Source organism: Carcharhinus amblyrhynchos, chromosome 6 (assembly GCF_965287045.1).
Source record: "Carcharhinus amblyrhynchos chromosome 6, sCarAmb.v2.hapA, whole genome shotgun sequence".
NCBI lineage: Eukaryota > Metazoa > Chordata > Chondrichthyes > Carcharhiniformes > Carcharhinidae > Carcharhinus > Carcharhinus amblyrhynchos.
In genome coordinates, this window is record NC_137329.1 from 56887326 (window position 1) to 56914224 (window position 26899).

Sequence of the window (26899 nt, forward strand, 5' to 3'; positions counted from 1 at the left end):
TCCATGAAGGTTGTGACACAAGTGGAGAAGGTTGTGAGGAAAGCTTATGGAATGCTAGCCTTTATAGGAAGGGGTATAGAGTATAGGAGCTGCCGTCTAATGCTTCAGTTGTACAGAACATTGGTTAGACCGCATTTGGATTACTGCGTCCAGTTCTGGTCACCTCACTACCAGAAGGACGTGGAGACTCTGGAGAAAGTGCAGAGGAGGTTTACCAGGATGTTGCCTGGCATGGAAGGACTGAGTTACAAGGAAAGGTTGGAGAAACTGGGACTCTTCTCCTTGGAAAGATGGAGATTAAGGGGGGACATGATAGAGGTATATAAAATACTGAAGGGAATAGATAGAGTCAATAGTGGTAGGCTGTTCCCTAGACTGGGGACAATTACGAGAGGTCACGATCTAAGGGTGAGGGGGGAGAAGTATATTTTGGATATGAGAGGAAGGTTCTTCACGCAGAGGGTCGTGGGGGTATGGAACGCGCTACCGAGTAGGGTGGTGGAGGCAGGCACGTTGGACTTGTTTAAGGTTTACTTAGATAGACACATGAGCAAAACAAGGATGGAGGGTTATAGTAGAGGGTATTAAATAGGGTCAGAGCCTCGGGACGACACCGGAAATGTAGAATTACATGTTAACGTTTTTGTCTTTTTATTCCGCAGGTGTCGGTCCACCTCGTTGTCAAACAAGGGGCATGCACACGGTGGGTCGTGTGTGGGCTGCTCTTGGAGGTTCTGGGAGTGGCCTAGTACTTCGTGTCGGTGTGTGTGCTTAATCCTGGACCAGTAGACGGGCGCCGCAACAGCTCAGTAACTATCACTGCTAGCTGTGCAGATACATGGATTTGGGCCTGTGTCTGTGGGAGTTTGCGCATTCTCCCTGTGGTTGCGTGGGTTTCCTCCGGGCGCTCCGGTTTCCTCCCACACCCCAAAGATGTGCTCTTAGGCTGATTGGTTTACCAAATTGACACTATTCTCCCCTGAATCTGGCTAAGTTAGGGGTTCCACTCACATATACACAGGGCGGGGTAGGTATAGGAGGATGCGGTGGCGCGGGCTCATTGGGCCGAAGGGCCTGTTTCCCGTGCTGGGTTGTTCTTTGTTCTTTGTTCTTTGTTTATCCCATTGTACTATTCAAAGAATTGCAAGGAAGATTCCTTGGACAGCATGTATGTGAATTAAAATTGTAGCAATTTCTACAATGGGCAGATGGTCTACAAGTTTAGGTAACCTGGGCAGCAGTTTGAGAAAAATATGCCAGTGTATTTAAAGTGGGCTTGTTTATTTTTCTTTTGACTTAATCATTCAGTGAGCTGGAGAAGGATCTGGCATACTTGCACTTCAGATATCAAAAGTGACAGTCTGATTTGTAGTAATTGCCAAAGTAAATAGAGCCTCAGGGTGTGTAAGTAGAACCACAGAACACCTACAGAAGTAACACTGGCACTTTATAAAGCTTAGTGCGATCACACTTGGAACACAGTGTTCTGCCTTGGTCAATGTATCAGGGAAAGGTATGGTGACATTAGGAAAGTTGATTAGATGCCTAAACTCATTAAAGGCTGTGAAATGAAGTCAATGGCGTAGACCAGTCCCTTTGTATGAGAAAAGCATTTCAGATTTCATTTTGCAGACCCGTCGACTCTCTTGACAATCTAATTCCCGTAAGTGGACATGACTTGTATTAACCCACAACTTTCTGTACCTGGCTCTGACAGAAGTCTGTACCAGGAGTGTGTGGAGGTCCCATTATTCGGATAAGTATTAAACCGAGGCTCTGTCTGCTGTCTCAGGTGAACTTTAATAATCTTGTGGCGCTGTTTTGAAGATGTACAGCAGGGGTCTCCTTGGTCCATGGCCAATATTCAATCCCTCAAGCGACATTTCAAAAAAAATCATCTATTCACTGTTGCGCTGCTGCTTGTGGGAGCTTATAGAATCATACAGTAGAATTATACAATCTACTGTGCAGAATGAGGCCATTTGGCCCATTGAGCCTGCACTGATAACAATCCCACCCAGCTACTACCCTATCCCCATAACCTCATACATTTACCCTGCCAGTCCCTCTGACACTGGGGTCAATTTATCATGGCCAATCAATCTAACCCGGACATTCTTCGGACTGTGGAAGGAAGCTGTAACACCCGGAGGAAACCCACGCAGACACAGGGAGAATGTGAAATTCCACACAGTCACAATCAGCCGGAATTGAACCCAGGTCCCGGTGCTGGGAGGCAGCAGTGCTAATCACTGCGCCACTGTGCTGCCCTTGCTGTGTTCAACCTGACTGCTGCATTTCCCTGTGTTACAACAGTGACGAGACATCATTGGCTGTAAAGTGCTTTGGGACATGCCAAGGTTATAATGGGTGCTATATAAATGTACACAGACTTCAGGGCAGGCAGTTAGCTGTTCAGTCTCCGAGCTAAGCAGGGTTTCCTCGCTTTATCTTCACCTTTTTATTTTGCTGCAGTCACCAGAATCTTATTAACCAGGATTCTCACCAGGAGCCTGCTCCTCCGAGCAGGAAGTGCTCTGTGTGCAAGTGTGTATTTAAGTCAGTGACGAAATGACCCGCTGCTCCCACTAATCCAACCTTGTGTTCCCATGGGAACTGGTTGTAAATTAATTAGTACATCCTGCAGGCGACAGCTGCCGGCAGCTTCAGAATTTCCACTTGTTGCTCTCACCTCAGGGTGACGGTCAACCAGCAGGATCTCTACTTCACCTCCGGGGGAGGGAGGGGGGGGCGGGCAGAGAGAGGAAGAGAGGGGGTGGAGAGGGGAGCGGGAAGGGGGGGTGGTGTGGGGAGTCAGGCCAGGGTGGGATACACGCAAAGCACTGAGCAAAAGTGAGCTGTCTCTCTTTGCCAACCTGATATCAGAGGGCAATTGATCAGGATCTCAACTAACTCTGACTAGCAGCAGCCCTGGAGGGTTTACCCCAATCGGTTATTTAACAGCCTTGTAGCTCAGGCCAGGGAAGGAATAGAGAGGGAGTTTAGAAACTCATGTCTTTGCAAAAAAAGGACTTGCCTTTGTGTAGCATCTTCCATGAGCATCAGACATCTCAAAGATCTGAACAGCCAATGAGGCATTTCATAGAATCCCTACAATGCTGAAGGAGGCCATTTGGCTCATCAAGTCTGCACCAGCTACTATCCCACCCAGGCCTTATCCCCTTAACCCCATATATTTACCCTGCTTGTCACCCTGACACTAGAGTCAATTTACCATGGCCAAACAACCTAACCTGTACATCTTTGGACAATGGGAGGAAACTGGAGCACCCAGAGGCATGAGGAGAACAAGCAAATTCCACAGTCATCCAAGGCCAGACTTGAACCCAAGTCCCTGGCGCCGTGAGGCGGCAGTGCCAACCACTGTGCCACTGTGCCACCCACTTTTTGTAGTGGAGTCACTGTTCTGCTACAGGAAACATAGCAGCAGCTGCTTTGTGTACAACAAGCTTCCTCAAACAATGTCATTCTGAGCAAGAGATTTGCTCTTTTTATGGTGTAGATTGAGGGATAATTATTCATCAGGACACTGGGGAGAACTCCCCTGCTCTTCATGCCATGTAGTCTTTGATAACCACTCAAGAGGATGGATAGGACCTCAGTTTAAACTCTCATGAGGAAGACAGGCCTTTGACAGTGCAGCACTCCATCGGTTCTGCACTGGAGCCTTGATTTATGTGCTCAAACAGATGTTCATAGAATCCCTACATTCGGCCCATCGAGCCTGCACTGACAACAATCCCACTCAAGCCCTATCCCCATAACCCCATGTATTTACCCTGTTAATTCCCCCTGACACCAAGGGGCAATTTAACATAGCCAATCAACCTAACCCGCACATCTTGAACTGTGGGAGGAAACCGAAGCACCCGGAGGAAACCCACACAGACATGGGGAGAATGTGCAAATTTCACAGTCACCCGAGGCCAGAATTGAACCTGGGTCCCTGATGCTGTGAGATACTGTGCCACCTGAACTCACAATATCCTGGCTCGGAGGTAAGGGTGCCACCCTACTGAACCACAGCTGGCACAAGAAGGGCTGAAAAGAGGAGAGTTGTGAGTCTATATTTTGCTGGAACATCATCAAACCGATATCTCACTTTGGCAGTGAGAATCCCAATTCTTCTTGAGTTTGGCTGGGTCATCGATTGATTGAAACCAGGAGAGTGACTGACGGCCTGGACTAGAATGACAGTCTCTAGGGAATGAGTTCCAACAGGACAACTCAAGAAATGGAAGCTAAAACCAAAGTGTTTCCCCGTCGCACTCACCCACTGCATTATCATCTGCTAAAAACGAAACCCATTGGCAGCAGTGACGGCTGCATTGCCACTTTTAGCTGTGGCAGCCCTCAGCTGCTGTGATCCTGGTTTACACTTCCAGTCTCTGCAGCAACCTACTCAACCACACGCTGTGCTAACATACTCATTACTGATGATCAAGCAGGGTCCTGGTACTAGGCAGCCTCATTAGCGCCTGTCTAACTGTTTTACAGGGCATTTGATCTGTACCACTGCAAGTGCCCAACACAGATGCCGAGAGCTAACCATTCGGTTCCTGAAGTGGGAGGGAGGGACAACAGAAAGAGGGCTGAGTCGCAGAGTCAGACAGCTGTTTTCAAGGGCCTGTATTTGAGGACCCAGCCAGAATTTCCTCTTGTCACTTATTCATACGTAGGATGGTGGAAATCTCCCCAGAATTATTTTACTGATTTTTTTGTTGATAATTGAGGGTAACAAAGGCAGGGAATAGAGCAGGGGAATAAATCTTCCATGGTCTAATTAGACGATGGCCTATTCCATCTCTGATATATCCGGTGTACATTTAGTCAGCTTTCTCTAAGTTCCACTGCATTGTCAGCATCCACTTCTAGAAATTTCCTCATTCATCCTCCTCAATCTAAATTTGTACAGGTTTAATCCAGAAATGGCAAACCCCTATCCTGTCCTTCATCGATCTTTAGCATTGCCTCCAAGATGAGGGCTGAGACTTCCTAGCGACCCCCGCACAACATGTTGCTCACCACTGCCCACCAGCAGAATCTTCCAGTCCCGCCAAGGTCTGTGGTGTTTTACATGCCTCACCCTCATCCCCCACATCTTGCCCTTCCCTCCCCGTGTCGCCGGGGATCCCTCTCCTGCAGAAAGGGTTGGGAAATCCCAGGGTGCCAGAAGAAGTTCTGACCAGCCGACAGCTTTATAGGTATAGCCACTCACACTATGAGGCTCATGTTACAAGCACTGACGAAGGTTATCAGAGTTCAGTTCAGGTCACAATGATCCCTTCTGTTCAATGGCTCACTCACTATTTTGTTTCCTCAAAATGAGTTTTTGATTGTCGGCATGTTTGGCACAGAGAAGCCTAACACCATCGGGGAGTGGCACTATCACTCAAGAGTAGCAGCAGATCCAGGAGAAAATGATCACCTCTGAAGGCCAAGGCTGGGTAATTAAGGAGGCCTTGTCAGGCAGCGGGACAATATAAAGCAGGACTTGACCTCTTCTTCAAGAAGAGGAAGGAGTGTGACCCTCCCACAATGACCTTTAGAGCCTAGCAGGAGTGGCTGACCTCACCATCTCCTCAGTTAGAGAGGCAAATGGAAATCAGGGCAGTAAAGTACCTTAACATATCCACTCTGAATAAACAAAGAGAATGGCAGCAACTTGCAGCCATGGATATTCATGATCAATCAAATACATCAATAATATTTTAACTGTGCTCCTTGTCTTCACGGTTTATAGTCTATACGAGGATGTGGATGATGGTTAGGAGCTGGAAACACTGCACTGACTCCTAACAAAATCAGCTCAGCGAACAGCTGCTGCCACATCTTCCTCCTCTCTTTCCCTCCATCCATCTTGGTAAGAGCCTAACTTACCCACCAGCACCAGACCATGTATCAGTGCTGCATTACAATGCCTCCCATTGCAGTACCACACTGTTCACAATTACTGTACCATGCTGCTCACCATTACATTTCAGCATTGTTTACTATTGCAGTACCACACTGCTCATCAGTACTGCTCACCATTACTGAACCACACCACTCATCATTACTGTACCACACTGTTCACCATTACCATACCACAATTCTCACCATTACTGTACCACACTGCTCACCATTGAAATACCACACTGTTCACCATTACTACACCACAATTCTCACCATTACTGTACCACACTGCTCACCATTGAAATACCACACTGTTCACCATTACTACACCACAATTCTCACCATTACTGTATCACACTGCTCACCATTGAAGTGCCACACTGCTCACACTGATAGAGGGAATGAAATTTAAACTGAATGCGCTGTCAATCCAGGGTGATGCAAAGCAGTTTTGGGCAATGCCCAAACTAGAAGGGAAGATGGTGAGGATGGAGATGGACACAGGGGCAATTTCCACAGAGGCAATCTTAGACAGGCTTGATGACAGGTTTGCCAGATTTGATTTCCCTGGAGGAAGTGGTAAGTGATAACAGGCTGCAGTTTGTATCACGGAAATTTGAAGAGTATATGGAGCTGCAAGGCAATCAGCATGTAAAGTCTGCACCATACCATCCAGCGACGAATAGTTTAGTGGAGTGGTTTGAGGAGTCAGTAAAAAACTCCTTGAAAGCTTCAAAGGGGTTAGGGTCATTGAGGCAAAGAGTAAACTAGTTTCTAAATGTGTACAGGAACACACCTCATGCAATGGCAAAATGTCCCCCACCCCTCAGCAACATTGATGATGGGGAGACAGTTACGGACAATGTTCGATTACTGAGACTGGTGGGGACCAGGCGAGTGGTGGAGAGGAGTTTAAGAGGCAGATAGACCGGTGAGCCAAACATGCAAAACTGAGAACCTTTCAAAAAGACAAAGTCATTCTAGTGAGGAGCTATGTGCCAGGGAGGAAGTGAGTTCCAACAGTAAGAGTAGCCAAGACTGGATCACTATCCTACATGATGGAAACTCGAGATAATTTGGTTGGTGTTAACATGTGGGCCAATTACTGGCAGCACCATACCAAGGAGTGGAAACATCACAGGGGAGATGGAGACGGTTCAGCCAGAACCGACAGAGGTTACTGAGGGTACCATGCCACACATACCATTGTTGTACTAAATTGTGCATCGTTACATCAAACTGTCCACCTTTACTGTATCAAACTGTTCACTATTATTCTACTACACTTCACTGACATTTTATCACACTGTTACCATTACTTACCATACTGCCAACAGGAATACGGTAACACACTGCCCACTGAAAATACAGTAATACAACACCCATTGAGAATACTGTATCACACTGTGCATTGAAAATACCGTAATACACTGCCCACTGAGAAGACTGTAATGTACCACCCATCTAGAATACTATACCACACTTTCATTGAAAATACTGTAACACATTGCCCACTGAGAATACTGTAATGCACTGTCCATTGAGAAGACTGTAATACACCACCCATTGAGAATACTGTAACATACTGTCCATTGAGAATACTGTAACACTGCCCAATGCGGATCCTGCAACACACTGCCCATTGAGAATACTGTAATACACCACCCATTGAGAATACTGTAACACACTGCCCAGTGAGAATACTATAATATATTGTTCACTTAGAGTACTGTAATACACTGCCCATTGAGAATATTGTACCACACTGTCCATTGAGGATACTGTAACATACACCTCAGTGAGGATACTGCTACTGAGTAACACACTGCCCACTGAAAATACTTTAACACACTGTCCACTGAGAATACTGTAATACATTGCCCAGTGAGGATACTGTAATACACCACCCATTGAGAATACAATAACACACTGCCCATTGAGAATACTGTAAAATGCTGCCCAGTGAGGATTCTGTAACACACTGCTTAGTGAGAATACTGTCTCATACTGCCCATTGAGAATACTATAATACACTGCCCACTGACCATCCTGACTTTTAAGTGTGTCACTGTTCCCTTACTGTCACAGGGTCAAAATCCTGAAACTCCTTTCCTACCAGCCCTGTGGAAGTACCAACACCACATAGGCTGCAGCCATTCAATAAAATGGCTCTGATCACCTTCTGAGGGGCAATAAACTCTGGCCTAACTCACAATGGCCATATCCCATGAAAATAATAAAAAAAAGCTTGTGCACATGGAGTACTGTAACACACTGCCCATAGACAGGGCAACTTTACAGAAGATTTATATATAAGAGACAAAGAAAAGCCATTCTCGTTATATACAATGCCAGGGAGAAATTGGACAGGCAAATGAAGCAAATAAACTTTCAGGATCATTGATAGAATGGGGAAATGGGACTGAGTGGACTGCTCTACAGAGCGCTGACAAGACTGATTGCTCTCTCTCTCTGTGCCGTGATGATTCTCTCAGCTCTACTGTCTTCCCGAGCAGCATATTGTAAGGTTGGGGGGGGGGTGCGGTAGGTCTCATACAATAAATACATGTGTTCATTGTTGCACCCTGACCTACCTTTCATATTATAGTAGGCAGTGAAGCCACCAGGCAGCCCTTGGGCCTACTGAAGCCCTAAAGTGGCCAACAAATGGCCTCATTGTCCCTCAGTTGCTATGTTACCCCTGGCAGTGGATGGCAGAGGCCTATAGTTAAGACCTGGCTTGCTGTGAGCTCTTTAACCTCCCCCTGACCCCACTGACACTTTTCAAATCTGGTCTCCCCGACCCCCCCATCCCAGCCCTCTCACTGGAGTCTGCCAGCCAGCCAGACCCATCCAAAACCCTGGAGTTCCCTTTAAGTGCAGGCTCCTTTGCTTCTTCCTTAGGAGCTGCAATGGCCTCCACTCAAACCTGGCACTACTGAGTCTACACAGCAATCTGATTGGCAAGCAGCTGTCTTAAGGCAGGACTTCTCTCTGATGGAGGCCAAAGTCCCGCTCGAAAACAATGGAAAATGACTGCAGGGCAGCAGCTTCTGGGTGGGTGCGGGCTGACGGGCAACGTTTCGGTCATGGGGACGGGGAATACGGTAAAATCCAGCTCTAGGACTTTATTGACAAGGTTTTACATGGGCCCCTGATGGAGGTCCCACAGAGCCCCCACAGTGCAGAAAGAGGCGCTATGGCCCATCAAATCTGCACCAACCCTCCAAAAGAGCATCTGACCCAGGCCCCCCTTCCACTCTAACTTCATAACCCCATGCATTTACCATGGCCAATCCACCTAACGTATACACCTTGGGGCACTAAGGGACAATTTAGCATGGCCAATCCACCTAGCCTGCACATCTTAGGACTGTGGGAGGAAACAAGAGCAGACATAGGGAGAATGTGCATGAACAGTGATCAAGGCCAGAATTGAGCCTGGGTCCCTGGCACTGTGAAGGAGCAGTGCTAACCACTGTGCCACTGTCCACCTGTGCCCCTCCATTCCCCTTGCTAGCCACTGGCCAACACAGTGAAAGTTGACGGGTTGGATGTTGGAGAGAGCCTCTCTCACCACTTGTTAAATCCCAGCAGTGGCAGGAAGAGGCACTTAAATGACCATTAATTGGCCACTTAAAGTCCTTGGTCAGCACACACATCTCCTGACAGCTTTCTCCTGACTTGTAAAGTTGTGATGGGGGCAGGAGTGGGTGGATAGGCAGGGGACATGGGAGTAAATAGTGGGAGCTTCAGGGTTACTACTCTAAGTGACCTTTCATAAAGCATTCTTCTGTGGAGATGACTGGTATCTGATTAAGCTACCAACTAGCAAGAGTCATTGTTTCCCTGACCAGCATGCCTCATGTGTGAATAGCCTGTGAAGGTCGGGGTCAGGGTTATGTTGCTTTAACCTTTAATTCCTAGCTCCCAGGATTGGGCGGGTGCATTGACAAATGACCTCCTGTGGAATGATGAGACTCTCCCGACACAACAGTGGAAAAATATTTCTCCACAGTCTGACATTGAAAGGGTTAGACACCCTGCACATGAGTGAGCCATTTTAGACTTGCTGTACACCCAGCCTGCTTCCTTACCCTCCAGAGGGGGCAGAAATTGTAATATCCAGCCCTATGAATCTCTTGATTTAAATCCAGGAAAGAAAGAATTGAGGAGCAAGGATCTAACCCAAAGAGTGGTGAGAATATGGGACTCGCTACCACCATCCATAGTTGAGGTGAATGGCAGTGACGTATTTAAGGGGAAGCCGACTTAGTGTCTGAGGGAGAAAGGAACTTTCATAAGAAATGATGAAGTAAGGTGGGCCGAGGCCTGTGTGAAGCACAAATACCAGTATGCACCATTTGGGCTGAATAGCCTTGTTTCTGTGCTTTAAATTCAGCATCATTTCACACAATTAGTTTGATTCCAAATTCATATTAAATTTGAATTCCAGCAGCACCTTAAAGAAGAATGTTCTGGCCTGTTTCTTAGAGTAAAAAGATGATGCTAGACCGTGCGGGACTAAAGAGAATGGGAATGTGGAGCAGCTTCCAGGCCTGGTTTCTCTCACGTCCTGAAGATTCAGATGGCTGCAGTGAAGCAGCTCTTCATTGCTGATACCTGAGGTGGATAGTGACAGTGTGGGGAGGGACTTCACTATGTTAATGACCCTGTACCATCAGCTGGATTGGCTTCTTAGCACTGTGAGCCTCTCCGCGTGTGTGTCTGGATCCAATTTACGTGACTAATACAAACACTCCATGGAAAAATAGATCAAACTCCAGGCTTTCCATCTGAGGCTGTGTGCGTGATGTTCTTGGCCCAGGGCCCGAGCTCCCCTTTGATGATGCTGAGACTTGCCAAGGGAGTGGATGTGTGCTTCATTGGCCCTGTCTGCCTGTTCCCCTGCTATCTCAGTCTGGTGCCTCTTGTGACTTCAATGCTGTCACATTCTGGACAAGGGGAGAGTATCACCAACCGTTCCAGAACTGCCCTGGGGTCTGCAGCAATTCAAAAATCATCTCCCTGACTATACCTGCATTATTGGAGCATTTTCTTTGAATATTTTCATTTATTGGTTTAAATAAGGGTGGAAAAAAACTAAGTCTTTTTGACTGACAGTCTAGAATTGTCCAATCGGGTAAAGGAGCATCAGTTCTCTTTCTAATTGGCCGAGAAGGGGGTGCATGGATCTGACAGGTGACCAATGGCAGGAGGGTGGGGCAGTTTGTGGGGGGGTTGGTGACAAATTTCCAGGAATACCACCAACCAAATTTGGCAACCCAATTTAAGGTCGATAGAAAGTATTTTGTGCTGAAATAAGCCTGGGGGAGGGGAGGAGGTGTAAACACAGTTGGAGCTTTTGAGTTACTCGTCTAAGTGATCTTTCATAAGGCATGTCTCTGTGACCTGTGGAGATGACTGGTGTCTGATGCAGCTTCCAATTAGTAAGAGTTCATCATTCATGTGTGAATAGTTTGAAGGTCAGGCTCGGGATCATGTCGGTTTAACCTTTATCCCTTGGGAGTGGGCGGGTGCATTCACAACTGGCCAACTGTAGAGTGTCAGACGCTTTAGACATGACAGTGGAAAAGTATTCCTCCACAGTCTGGCATCGAGAGGATTAGACTCCCTGCACTCGAGTGAGTTATACAGATGGGAGAAGCCAGCTGGGTTACTCAAAGGGTTCCCTGGGCTACCCTGGCTTCTCCAATCAGCAGAGATGGGTCATTGACATCTAATACTCTTGGAGCGTCACAATTCAGCCTAGGATGGCATGGTGGCACAGTGGTTAGCCCTGCTGCCTCACAGTGCCATTCCCCGCTTGGGTCACTGTTTGTACAGAGTCTGCACATTCTCCCCATGTCTGCGTGAGTTTCCTCTGGGTGCTCCGGTTTCCTCCTATAGTCCGAGTCCGAAAGGCATGCTGGTTAGGTGGATTGGCCATGCTAAATTCTCCCTCAGTGTACCCGAACAGACACCACAGTATAACTTCATTGCAGTGTTAATGCAAGCCTACTTGTGACACTAATAAATAAACTTAAAAGAATCATCAGCAGACGCCAGGACCAGTACAGTGGGTACCCAGTGTAAACAAAGGTCATTCTTTAGATTTTAAGTAGGTTCGCGCAGAGGTGCTCTGTTTACCCAAAAGGTTCTGACTCACAATCAATCTTCACATGCCGTACTTTGACAATGCAGCGCTCAGGGGAAACAATGACATCCCTGGGCACTGCTTCCTACAGCGCAGCTCCATCAGAACTGGTGGAGCATGTACCGAGAGCAACATGTGATTCTGTTCCAGCTTCAACCACAAATATATCACACGCTGTCTGGAACAGGGAGTCCCCTCTTCAAAAACAAGGCAATGCTTAAAGATTGAGAAAATAAAAATGAAAATCATAAATCCCACAGAGCCGCAAGGGGTTAACGGAGAACTGCAACCCGGAATGAATAATGAGTGAAAACAGACCCAACAACATCAGCTGTTTCCACTCAGAGGGAGCAGTGAATCAGATGGTGCAAAAACCACAAGACAAGTCAACTTTACAGTGAGTCCCAGGACTGATTCTTCCCAGTGCAAACTATCTTGCTGCAGTTTTAAAAGAGAAGGTCCTTTGATCAAGATGACCTCCACATTCAGGTAGTGTGAGGCACACTCACATCCCCGCTGGATAGACACACACACACACACACACGCGCACACATCTACACACACACACAGACACACACGCACACAAATACACAGACACACACATATACACACATGCACTTACACAGACACACAAACTCACACATACACAGACACATAAAAGCACACACAGACACACACACAGATGGACACACACATAGACAGACAGACAGACACACACACACACACAGAGACATGCACAGGGAGATACACACACAAACAGACAGACACACAGATGCCTACAGACACAGGCACTGTTGAAGAGGATTAAGTTTCATGTAAATTAACAAAACAGAAAGCGGCTGCAAGGATGTCATTGCCTGATGGTAACACCAGGAACTAAAGATGACAGTGCTAAAGGCATCTTCCCAAGGTGTGCTCCAGATGAAATGGGAATAAACAGCCCGAATAAAGCCATCATGTATCAATGGCCTTCCATTGATACATGCAGCTGGAGCTTGGACCACAGCTTCTCATAAATCTAAACTTACACAGAAAAAATAATCTCCATCTGTTTCAAAGTTGATAACTAGTTTATAATGGGTAATTTCCAAATGTCACTGCCAGAAACACTCACACACACACGCTCACACACTCGAATACACACCCACACACACCCACATCACTCAAATACACACTCACACACACTCAAATACACACTCACACAGACACATCCACACACAGTCACATACACACACACCCACACATACTCACACAGACACACACACATACACACACACAATACACATCCTCACACACTCACAGACACATACATATACACACACACTCACACACACTCACATACACACATACACACATACACACACTCAGACAGACAGACTCACACCCACTCATTCACAGATTCAGATACAGACACACTCGCTCACACACATACATGTTCAGTCATACACACACACATACAATTACATCCACACAAACACACATACGCTCACTCACACGCACACACTACATACATCTAAACACACACATACACACTCAAAAACACACATTCAAATACAAACACATACACAAACACGCAAAAAACACATACAGAGGCACACATAGACAAGCAGACATACAGAGACATACTGACACAAAAACAGACAGACAGACACGCACAAACAGATACACACAGGCAGACACAAGCAAACACCCACATACACAAACACAATCCATCTAACTTGCACATGTTTCGACTGTGAGAGGAAACCAGACCATCCGGAAGAAACACACACAGACATGGGGAGAACATGCAGACTCCACTTGGGCAGTCACCTGAGGCCAGTGGCACTCCCTATGGCAGTACCATCATGCACACCACGACCCAAGGTCAGATACCATGTGCAGCTTAGCCACTGCCACACACATCTCCTCCAGCCACTGGTGGAGCTCCATGCAGGAGTTCTCACGGATAAATGGTGGCAGCATCCCAGTGGCTTTCACCTGGGTGAAGGTTAGAAACCTTTTGTGCAATGCCTGCACTTTAATGGGATGTAAAGGGCTGTGGGTAAAAAAAAATCTTTTGTTAGTTCTGGGCATTTAGGCCTTGCCTGTGAGTGTGAAATATGACTGTGTCCTCTCACAGGAAACTTTCTGCATCATGTCCCATTGCAGGATCTGTAGGCTCAGGAGAAGTGGTCCTGGATCTGTGCCTCCTGGGATTTCCTGCCAGCATGGTCAGTGCATTCTGACAACAGGCCAATCTTTGGATGGCCTTATAGTAATCTTTGGTTGGTCCTCATCAAGTTCCTCATCCTCTGAGAATCTTCCTGATGGACCTCCACCGGGTATATGTGGTCATGTGCATACAGAGCCCAGCAGATCACAAGGAGGCAGGAAACTCTTAAAGTACTGTACTGGAAGGCACCATCGCAATAGATGAAGACACCCAATCCAGATCTTCAGGAGACTGAAGAGCTGCTCTGTGGTGGCCATCATGGAGATGGCACTGGTTATTATTGTTCCTGAGCTGCAATTGTGGGGTTTCACATGCAAGGCCATCAGCCATCTCTTCAAAGGACATCCTTGTCGGCCAGGGCCCATTCATGGGGGCTGTCTGATAGTGGGAACTGCTGCAGCACCAGTGAAGGCCTCGATGGATGTATCACAAAGCCGAATGGACCCCTCCTGATGGTCACATACCAGCTGAATGTTTATAGAATGAAACACCCTTCTGTTGATGAATGGTCCACCCTCAGAGGATGGAGCATTGATAGCTCAATGTATGCAGTCAATCACGCCCTGCACCTGAGGGAATAGTCACTGAGGTAAACCTCATGGTCCTCAGTGCCTGACCAGCTACATCTGTCTTGAAGGTGATGATGTCCACTGGCCTCTGAAAAGGTGCATCTGCCAGGTAAGACATTCAGCTAGTGTGAGACCCCACGTGCCCAGTAGCACCGTGACAAAGTGGTTAGCGCTGCTGCCCCACAGTGCCAGAGACCCAGGTTTGATTCCCAGCTTGGGTCACTGTCTGTGTGGAGTCTGCACATTCTCCTCATGCCTGTGTGGGTTTCTTCCGGGTGTTTCAGTTTCCTCCCACAGTCTGAAAGACATTTTGGTTAGGTGCATTGGCCATGCTAAATTCTCCCTCAATGTATCTGAACAGGCTCCACTGTGTGGCGACTAGGGGATTTCCACAGCAACATCATTGTGGTATTAATGTAAGCCTACTTGTGACTCATAAATAAATAAAATGGGCTAGAGGCACATGCATCAGCAGCACTGCTGTTCCGACTTTCACTTCCTCCCCCAACAACACACAGTGGCAGCATCTGCAAGATGCAATAATTCATCAATACTCCTTACAGAGCACCTTCCAAACCCACAGCCTCTGCCATCTAGAAGGACAGATGCAATGGGAACACCACCACCACACATCATCCTGACTTCAAAATATATTGCTGTTCCTGGGTCAAAATCCTGAGATTCCCGAACAGCACTGTGGGTGTCCCTACACCAGATGGACAGCAGTGGTTCATCACCCATCACTTTCTCATGCACAATTATGGATGAGCAATAAATGTTGGCCTGACCAGTGATATCCGTATCTTATGAACGGAAAACTTTAAAAAACTGATACACTACGCTGCAGTGCAAATTCTTCCACTGGACTGTCTTTTAAACCACCTCCAATGGCAAACTCCAGCCCAGGGAAAACAAAATACAGATGCAAATGAGGAACATAACAGGAAAATCCTTTCAGTATCTTAGCAGCCAAAGAAAGGGTGAAGCCTATCATATATGGGTAGACATGCTAACTTATCACCCAAGTAAAAATCAGAAGTTGGTTGTTTCTGTTACAGATATGGGTGGAATTCTCTGGCCTTTCACACCAGTGGGATTCTCCAGTCCCACCGACAGCACACCCCTAACTATGAGTTTCCTGTCAGTGGGGGAGGTGACAGCAATGGAAATTCCTATTGTCAGCAGCGGGATTAGAGAATCCAGCTACTAGCAAATAATGGGCCAACTCGTGCCAGCAGGAAACATGCAGCTGGGAGGCCAAAGAATCTCACCCATGGAGTGTGAAGGCAGTGTTACAACCCAGCATTAAGTGGAAAAACTTCTTGCCCTTTTCAGTGGAACATGAGAACATGAGGTATAGGAGCAGGAGTAAAGCACATGGCCCATCAAGCTATTCAAGATGATCATGGCTAACTTTTTCCTCACCTTTACTTTCCCATACACTCCCTAGATCCCTTAATTCCTTGAGAAACCAAAGCTCCATTGTGTAAGCCTATGCTCAATGATGGATCATCCAGAACCCCCTGGGGGAGAGAATTCCAAAATTTCACACCTTTTGAGTGAAGAACCTTGAGGTAGAATTTGGACACCTGTGTAAAATAAGAGATGAAAGTTGTTGGTCCCTTGAATTCTATAGGAAGCCACCTATTGGGTTGGCAGCGCGGGTGATCTGAAAGGGAAAGGGGTGCCCGGTCTCATTCCCATATCCTGGAACCCGCCCTTACCCTGCCCCCGAAAGCCAGGTAAACCCACCTTTACCTTTGTTGAATTCGTCCATCTTGATCGGCATGACTGGGCTCTGAGGGGCAGAGTCTCCACTCAGAGAGTAGCTGTGCTCTGCCTGGATGTCTGGAGTGGCTGGGTCAAGATCCATGTCCAACAGCGGGTTCTTCTCAACCAGCAGGGGGTCATCGAAGAAGCTGCTGAACAGCTCGTTGGAGAAGTCATCCAGGTTCTCTGAAAAATGCTGCAAGTGGAGAGAGAAAGGTGTTGAGGTAAAGTTTAAAGTTTATTTATTAATGTCACAAGTAGGCTTACATTAATACTGCAATGAAGTTACTGTGAAAATATCCTAGTTGCCACACTCTGGCGCCTGTTCTCACTAAGTGAGAATTTAGCATGGGCAATGCACCTAACCAACACGTCTTTTGGACTGTGGGAGGAAACCGGAGCACCCGGAGGAAACCCTCACTGACATGGGAAGACTCCGCACAGACAGTGACCTGAACCAGGAATCGAACCCAGGTCCCTAGCACTCTAAGGCAACAGTGCTAACCATTGCGCTACTGTGTCGCCACGTTATTGTGCACAATCTAACTAAACTTCAAGGATATTCAAGTACAACTTACAGGGACAGAATGGAGAGACAGGCTTTGGTCTTTTCACAGCAGAGAAGCTATGAGATGATTGAAGGGAGGTGTTCAGTTTAGATAGAGTAAATAAAGAAGAATTCTTTCCAATGATTGAAACAACACTCAAGAAGCCCAACACATAGAATCCTACAATGCAGAAGGAGGCCACTCGGCCCATCGAGTCTGCACTGATGAGGAGACCTTATCCTTATAACCCCACACAATTATCCTAGCTAGCCCCCTGACACTAAGGGGCAATTTAGCATGGCCAATTCACCCAACCCTCACATCTTTGGACTGTGGTAGGAAACCAGAGCATCCAGAGGAAACCCACGTAGGAGAATGTACAAACTCCACACAGACAGTGACCTAAGCCGGGAATTGAACCTGGGTCCCTGGTGCTGTGAGGCAGTCACTATGCCAACGTGTTGTCCTGGGCATCATCCAGGACAAAGCAACTCATTTGATTGCTACCCTTTCCACAAACACTCACTCCCTCCACCACCGACACACAGTGGGTACCATCTACAAGATGGTACCCACTGAGTGAGTGCCATCTACAAGATGGTCTGCAGCATCTTGCCATGGCTCCTTAGACAGCACCTTCTAAATTGTAACTTCTACCACCTAGAAGGACAAAGGCAGCAGATACATGGGAACACCACCACCGGAAGGTTCTCCTCCAAATCACTCGCCGTCCTGACTTGGAAATATTTTGCCATTCCTTCACTGTCGCTGAGTCAAAGTCCTGGAACTCCCTCCCTAACAGCACTGTGGGTGTACCTACACCCCATGGACTGCAGCGGTTCAAGAAGGAGACTGCCTACAGCTGTAGGCCTGTGAATGATATCCACAAAACATAAGGTGTCTGAGAAGCATCCATACATGAACACTTTGCTTCTAATAATCATAGCACCCTCATCTCTGTAGCACCAACTTCAGCTAACACATCACAGCTCAGCAATGTAGTGTGGACAATTTCTGTTCTGTACAGACCAATGCAGTACTCCACACAGTCATTGGGACACAGTTAAATCCAGAGCTGATCAGTAATGGGCATGGCTATACACTCAGGCTCCCATATCCTGGATTAGGATATGAATTCACAACAATAAAAAAGCTTCTAGTTCCACTCTGAGAACATGTTAAACCAAGCCCTCATTCGTTCTCTCAGATTAATGTAAAAGATCCAATCATTCAAAGAGAAACAAAGGACTTTCCATGTTTCTTGGTGAATAGTTACAACTCAACCAACATTCAGACAATACCTACAGTGCAGAAGGAGGCCATTCGGCCCATCAAGTCTGCACCTACTCTCTGACAGTGTATTTTATGCAAGCCCTTCACAACTCTAGCCCCATAACCCCACACATTTACCACAGCTAATCCATCTAACTAATACATCTTGGACACTAAGGGGCAACGTAGCACAGCCAATTCACCTCACCTGCACATCTTTGGAGTGTGGGAGGAAGCCCACACAGACAGAGGGAGAGTGCGCAAACTCCACACTGGCAGTCACCCAACGCCAGTGGCACACTCTGTGGCAGGGCTATCATGCGCACCATGACCTGAGGTCACACACCAGACAGTCACCCAAGGCCAGAATTGAAGCCAGGTCCCTGGCGCTGTGAGACAGCAGTATTGAACACTGTGCCACCATGCCACCCTCTAACATCTATGAAAACAGATTATCTCACTTCTACGGGGCTTCAGTGCTGTGTTTCTTAACAGTCGCTCCATGTCAAGAAAGTGCTTTGATGGCCATAAAGCACTGTGGGACTTTCTTAGGTCATGTCAGGTGCTATATAGATGAGGACTTTCTTGTTCTGGGTTCCAGAGTTCGTACTGGCTGCGTTCTGAAACACTTAATGGAAGTCATTACACATAGCTTGTTGCATGTATACTCTCATTTTGAATGCCACCGAGCAGGCAGCCAATAGCTTATGCAGTGACGCAGTTTGGGAAGGTTAGCCTGACCAGATTCAGAGGCATTGCTAGTCCCGCCTGCAACCTTTCCTGCTGGTTGGATCTGGGGTGGTTCCCCCCCCACCCCCTCCCACCTTGCTCCTCCTGCTTCTCCCCACACTACAACCCTAATTCCAGCCCTGCACCACCCCCCCCCGCCCCCATTCTGGTTTGCGATCGCTAACCATCATGAGATACCTGAAGAAAACAATCAATCACTCGCAGTCCCACCCTTCAAGGAGTGGGCAGGATCTATTGGAATGATTGCATCCGGCTTGACAAGGGAATTATTTACCCTAGTGTGCTTGTTAATTATGCAGAGGGTGTGCTTGGCACAGCCGGTGCTGACTCACACCTGGGTGTGGAATGCACCAAGACAAGGTTGGCCAGCAAGCTGTAAATTCATCTGCTATTGTTCCTTTGCACCTTAAACATAATTCTTTCCCTACATCATTATACCTGTACTGGCTTATCAGTGAACGTGTAAACGAGTTCTGCAACTAAACCGGGATATCCTGTCCTTCAGACTATATGTGTCATCGCTATTACAATGCAATGACAGCTGAAGCAGGATGTCACCTCCCTTCACCCAAAGTCACTGAAGAACACAACGCCACACTTCCACAATCGTCCCAATTAAACACCCTGCCTCATTATGTGGCTAGGTGGACACACACCAGGTCCGACACAGTCTAAGCAGAATGGGTGAAGTGCTGAAGGCGAGTGAGTGACTCTGCACTCAGTACAATCCTATCGACACGAACAGCCAGAAAGTCCTGCGTTAACATTTGAGCTTTGCATCAGTTAATTGAGACTTCTTGATTGGTTTTATCTTCCCCTACCCCGCCAGCCCCTCCCCTATGCCCATTGCCTCCATCGCCTCCTTCCCCCATCCAGCCCTTCCTCCACACTCTCCCTCCACCTTTTACTCACTGAAAGTGTCAATGGACAACCTGTGAATGAGTCAAGATCAGCCCTGTCATTCTTTAGATTCTACTCTCAGGCACTGGGTTGAAATTATAAGAAAGACATCACAGCCAAGATTGAGGAGTGGCAAAAATTCCACAGATTCACAACTCTTTGGGTGAAAATGTTCCTCTTCAGCTCAGTCCTAAATCTGCTCCCCCTTATTTTGAGGCTATGCCCCCTACACCAGTATCACCTGTCAGTGGAAACAACTTCGCTGCTTCTATATTATCCATTCCCTTCATAATTTTATATGTTTCCATAGGTTCCCACTCTTTCTGCTAAATTCCAATGAGTACAGTCCCAATATACTCTGTCTTTCCTCATAAACCAACCCTCTCAACTCCAGAATCAATCTAGTTAATCTCCTTTTTACCCACTCCAGTGCCAGTATATCCTTTCTCAAGTGAGGAGACCAAAACTGTACACAGTGCTGTAGGTGTGGCCTCACCAACACATTATACAGCTGCAACATAACCTCCCTGTTCTTAAACTCCATCCCTCTCGTAATGGAAGACAAAATTCCATTTGCCTTCTTAATTACTTGCTGAACCTGCAAAGCAACTTTTTGTGATTCATGCACAAGGCCACCCAGATTCCTCTGCACAGCAGCATGCTGCAATTTTTTACCATTTAAATAATAATCCATTTTGCTATTACTCCTACCAGAATGGATGACCTCACATTTACCAACATTGTACTCCATCTGCCAGATCCTTGCCCACTCACTTAAACTATCTATCTCCATTTTCAGAATTTCAGTGTCCTCTGCACACTTTGCTCTACCACTCATCTTAGTGTCATCTGCAAACTTTGACACACTACACTTGGTCCCCAACTCCAAATTATCTATTTAAATCATAAACAATTGCAGTCCCAACACAGATCCTGAGGCACACAACTAGTCACTGATTGCCAACCAGAAAAACACCCATTTACCCCCACACTTTATTTTCTGTTCATTAACCAATCCTCTAACCATGCTAATACATTACCCATAACACCGTGCATCTTTGTCTTATGCAGCAGCCTTTTGTATAGAACCTTGTCAAGTGCATTCTGGAAATCCAGATAAACCACATCCACCAGTTCCCTGTTGTCCACTGAATTTGTAATGTCCTCAAAGAATTCCAGTAAATTAGTTAAACATGACCGGCCTTTCATGAGCCCATGTCTGTCCAATGGGACAATTTCTCTCCCAATGTCTCGCTATTTCTTCCTTGATGATTGATTCAATCGTTTTTCCCATTACAGAAGCTAAGCTAACCGGCCTATAGTTATCCACCTTTTGTCGACCTCCTTTTTTAATCAATGGCATCACATTTGCTGTTTTCCAATCTGCTGGAAGTGCCCTAGAGTCCAGCGAATTTTGGTATAAATTACCGCAAGTGCATCTCTTTTAATGCATTCCATCAGAGCCAGGAGGCTTGTCTATCTTTAGCTCCATTAGCTTGCCCAACACTATCTCTTTAGTGATACTGATAGTTTCTAGGTCCTCACCTGCCATAGCCTTAGCAATTTTTGGCATGTTATTTGTGTCTTTCACTGTAAAGACTGACACACAATACCTGTTTAATGCCTCAGCCATTCTCTCATTTCCAATTATTACATCTCCCTTCTCATCCTCCACAGGACCAATATTTACCTTAGCCACACCTTTTCATTTATTTCAGTTTATTCATAATCTATTTCACTTTTCTTTATAGCTTTTTCTGTGGCTTTCTGTTGACCTTTAAAGATTTCCCAATCCTATAGTTTCCCACTAATCTTTGCCACTTTGTTTGCACTTTCTTTCAATTTGATAGCCTCTATTTCCTTCGTTATCAATGGCTGATTATGTCTTTTTCTACAGTCCTTCCTTTTCACTGATACATACTTTTGCTGAGCACTGTGAAAAATCACTTTGAAAGTCCTCCACTCTTCCTCAATTGTCCCACCATAAAATTTTTGCTCCTAGTCTACCTTAGCTAACTCCTCCCTCATCCCTTTGTAGTCTCCTTTGATTAAGCACAAGACACTGGTATTGGATTTTACCTTCTCACACTCTATCTGTATTTTAAATTCAACCGCACTGTGATTGCCCCTTCCAGGAGGATCCCTGACTGGGATCATTAATTATTCCTGTCTCATAACACAGTAAGAAGTCTCACAACACCAGGTTAAAGTCCAACGAGTTTATTTGATAGTAAACCCACAAGCTTTCGGGTTTTACCTCTTTGTCAGGCGAGTAGAGAGTTCTGGTCTCAAACAGAGCATATAAAGGCACACACAGTCACAGTTTACAGAATACTGATTAGAATGCGAGTCTTTACAGCTAATCAATTTTTAAAGGTACACACAATGTGAGTGGTGATAGCTTTAAGCATAGGTTAAAGAGATGTGTATTGTCTCCAGACAGGACAGTAAGTGAGATGTTGCAAGCCCAGGCAAGTCATTGGGGTTATTAATAGTGCGACTTGAACCCAAGATCCCGGTTGAGGCCATCCTCATGTATGCGGAACTTGGCTATCAGTTTCTGCTCAGCGTGAAGGCTGCCTTGGAGAATGTTTACCTGAAGATCAGAGGCCGAATGCCTGTGACCACTGAAGTGTTTGCCAACAGGAAGGGAACAGTCTTGCCTAGTGATTGTCGAGTGATGTTCATTCATCCGTTGTCATAGTGTCTGCGTGGTCTCTCCAATGTACCATGCCTCGGGACATCTTTTCTTGCAGCGAATCAGGTAGACAATGTTGGCCAAGTTGCAAGAGTATGTGCTGTGTACCTGGTGGATGGTGTTCTCACGTGAGATGATGGCATCCGCGTCGATGATCCGGCATGTCTTGCAGAGGTTGTATAGCATCGGTTGAAGGTCCTGTGCGGTGAAGAAGTCTTGTTCAAACCTGTGCATGAAGATATTGGCATATTGAGGTGCGAATTTGGTCCCCATTGCTGTTCCGTGTGTCTGGATGAAAAACTGGTTGTTGAAGGTGAAGACATTGTGGTCCAGGATAAAGCGGATGAGTTGTAAAATTGCATCTGGAGATTGGCAGGTGTCGGCGTTGAGTACTGAGGCAGTTGCAGCAATGTCATCATTGTGGGGGATGTTGGTGTAGAGCGCTGAGACATCCATTGTGATGAGGAGTGTTTCTGGTTCTACTGCTCCATGGGTGCTGAGTTTCAGTAGGAAGTTCCTAGTGTCGCGACAAAAGCTGGGGATTCTTTGTACAATGGGTTTCAGGATGCCCTCGACGTAGCCGGAGAGGTTCTCACACAGAGTTCCATTGCCCGACATGATGGGACGGCTGGGTGTGTTTGCCTTGTGTATCTTTGGGAGGCAGTAGAGATCTCCAATGCGGGGAGTACATGGAATGAGAGCACAGAGGGTGCTCTGAAGGTCCGGATCAAAGGTCTTGATCAGATTGTTGAGTTGACGAGTGTGTTCTTTGGTCGGATCTGTGGGTAATTGTCTGTAGTGTTCCTCATTGTTTAGTTGTCAGTACACTTCTTTACAGTAATCCGCTCTGTTCAGTATGATGATGGCCCCTCCTTTGTCTGCTGATTTGATGACAATGTTGTGGTTGGTCTTGAGAGCGTGGATGGCATTGCGTTGTGCTTGGGTGATGTTCGGGGCTGTCTTGTGAGTGCGGCTGATGAATCTGGTGTTGATGCACCTCCTGACACCTTGGGCATACATGTCAAGTCGAGGGCAGCGGCCTTCCAGAGGAGTCCAATTTGACTCTTGCCGCTGCACTGCGGGTCTCTGTCGGCTGTACTGGTTCATCGGCTGTCTCATTGTGTTCGCTGTTGGCCTCTTGGGGTTTGTGGAAGAACTCCCACAGCCTTATTCGCCTGATGAATTCCTCTGTGTCCTCTGTGAGACTGATGGAGTCCATTTTGGTGGTGGAGCAGAAATTGAGCCCTCGGCTGAGAACTTCGATTTCATCTGGTTGAAGCGTGTAGTCTGACACGTTGTCAATGGACTTCCCTGTGGTGGTACTGTTACCTACTGTGGTGCTGGGGGAGGCTTGGTTGTTGCTGGTGGTGATACTGAGGTTCTCAAGTTTCCTGTTCTTGGTGTGCATGTAGATGGTGTAGTTTCTTTGTCTCATCCCTGCTTGGCAGAGTTTTGCAGCTGGTCTGCGTCCTGAGCGCAAGTTGAGAATATGAATTCTACCTTGGTTGCGACATTTGCTATAGAGCTGGTGTATGATGCGGTTGAGGAGTGTGAGAGAGGTGCGACGGCAAAGTATCTCAGCGGAGTCTGTGTTATAGTTGACCTGAGTAACCCCATGACTTGCCTGGGCTTGCAACATCTCACTCTGGAGACAATACACATCTCTTTAACCTATGCTTAATGCTATCTCCACTCACATTGTCTGCACCTTTAAGACTTGATTAGCTGTAAAGACTCGCAGTCTAATCAGTATTCTGTAAACTGTGTGTGCCTTTATATGGTCTGTTTGAGACCAGAACTCTCCACTCACCTGACGAAGGGGCAAACCCTGAAAGCTTGTGGGTTTACTATCAAATAAGCTCATTGGTCTTTAACCTTGTGTTGTGAGACTTCTTACTGTGTTTACCCCAGTCCAACACCAGCATCTCCACATCATTACACAGTCCCAGATCTAGGATAGCTTGTTCCCATTACATACTGTTCTTGGAAACGATCATGGATACATTCTATAAACTCCTCCTCAAGGCTGCTTTGATTGACCTTTGACCAGTTGCTTTGACCAATTAACATGTAGACTAAAACCCCCATGATAATTGCCATATCATTTTTACATGCATCAGTTATTTCCTTTATTGCTTGCCCCACCGTGATGTTTTTGTTTGATGGCCTATAATGGAGCATGATAATGTTCATACAGGTCCTCTTTCCTAATCTTGCTTATGTTGTTTGTCCCAATGTGGACCACAACAACAGGACCCTTCCCCTCCCAATCCAATATCCTTTCAAACCGGTCAGAGACGTCCCTCACCCTGACACTGGCATACCATGTGGAATTCTGGATCCTGCTTACAAAGGATCCCCCTAATTATAGAATCGCCTTCAATTGATAATTGTCTTTTTGCCCCCCCCTCTTGAATGGCCTCCTGTTCCACGGTGCAGTGGTTGACTAGCTCATCCTCCCTATTGCCCTTTTCCTTTTCCACACAGGGAACAAATACCTCATACCTGTTGGACAAGGTCAAGAGCTGAGGCTCTTCTGTTCCTGAATTCAGAATCCCTCGACCTGCCTCACTTGCAGTCACACCCTGCTATCCCTGACCACTGGCTGAATTAGAGATAGTTAATCTACGGATGTGACTGTCTCCTGAAACAGTGTCCAGGCAACTCTTGCCTCCCGGATGTGCCGCAGCTTCTGAAGTTCAGTCTCCAGCTCATCAATTCTGAGCCAAAGTTTCTTGAGCAACCAACACTTGCTGCAGATGTGGTCACTACAGCTCACAATGAGATATGCCAGCTCCCACATCATACGGGCTGCAGGCCATTTAGTCCTGGGGACCTGTTAGCCTTTAGATGTAATAGTTTTCGTAGCACCTTTTCCCTTGAAGTGGAGATTGTTTTAAGTTCCTCCTTCCCATTCACCTCTTGATTTTCAAGTATCCTTGGGAAGTTTCTTAAGTCCCCTACAGTGAAAATAGTCACAAAATACTTATTCTACACCTCCATCATTTCCTTATTTCCTATTATCAATTTCCCAGAGTCACTCTCTAGAGGACCAACAATTGTTTTATTTATCTTTTTCTTTTAAATATTTGTGTCAACACTTTCTATCTTTTTTGATATTATGAGCTAGTGTTCTCTCATAGAATAAAATCTCTGCAGTGCAGAAGGAGACCATTCAGCCCATCGCATCTGTACTGACCACAATCCCACCCAGACCCTATCCTCGTAAATCCACATATTTACTCTGCTAATCTCCTTGACACTAAGGGACAATTTAGCATGGCCAATCAATGTAATCTGCACGTTTTTGGACTGTGGGAGGAAACCCACACAGACATGGGGAGAAGGTGCAAACTCCACATGCACAGTGACCTGCGGCCAGAATTGAACCCTGGTCCATGACACTGTGAGGCAGCAGTGCTAACCACTCTGCCACCTTGCCGCCCCATTCTCCTTTCTCCTTTTGCGTTAATCATTCTTTGCTAGTTGTATAAATGTTACTAATTTCTGGACCTACCATTTATCTTTGCATATTTGTACTGAGTTTCTTTTGATTTGATACTACCATTAACTTCCTCATTCAGCCACGGATGATGCATGCTTCTCAAAACATCTTCTTTCTCACGGGAAAAATCTTCGCTGAGAGTAATTGAATATCTACTTAAAGGCCTGTCACTGCATCTCTACTGTCTTATTGTTCAACCTGGATTCCCAGTTCACTTTACTTAGCTCTTCATTCATATCCTTATAATTATCTTTGTTCAGGTTTAAAACACTCGTTATAGACCCACATTTCTCTCCTTCAAAATGAACATGAAATTCTATGTTATTATGATTACTGTTGCATAGAAGTTCCTTTATCATTTGGATATTGTTTAGTTTTGTCTCTTTGCTCATTACCAGGTCCAGAATAGCACACTTCATGGTTAAGGAGGAAGAGTAAATAAAACAAAGCACTCTGATCTCATATCTTGAAGAAACAGCTGATATTTTGCAAAATGGATGTAAATTAGAAGAGGATAAATATGGTAAAAGGAAAATCATTAAAGGAAAATCATGTGATGACTAACCTCAAATTTGGGTTGATATTAGAAGGCATGGGAA

The 26899-nt window shown here is 46.2% G+C and overlaps 1 protein-coding gene across 3 annotated transcripts in view; it reads right to left on the minus strand.

The window, feature by feature from the left end:
* The window catches only part of creb3l1 (cAMP responsive element binding protein 3-like 1), a 130184-nt gene that overhangs the window by 34333 nt on the left and 68952 nt on the right, over positions 1-26899 (minus strand). For 2 of the 3 annotated variants that reach the window (XM_080190498.1, XM_080190496.1), the window contains exon 2: positions 16610-16823. In XM_080190498.1, the coding sequence (XP_080046624.1) occupies positions 16610-16823 (214 nt within the window). The remainder of the gene's footprint in view (positions 1-16609; positions 16824-26899) is intronic. The other variant, XM_080190497.1, reaches the window with a different exon arrangement.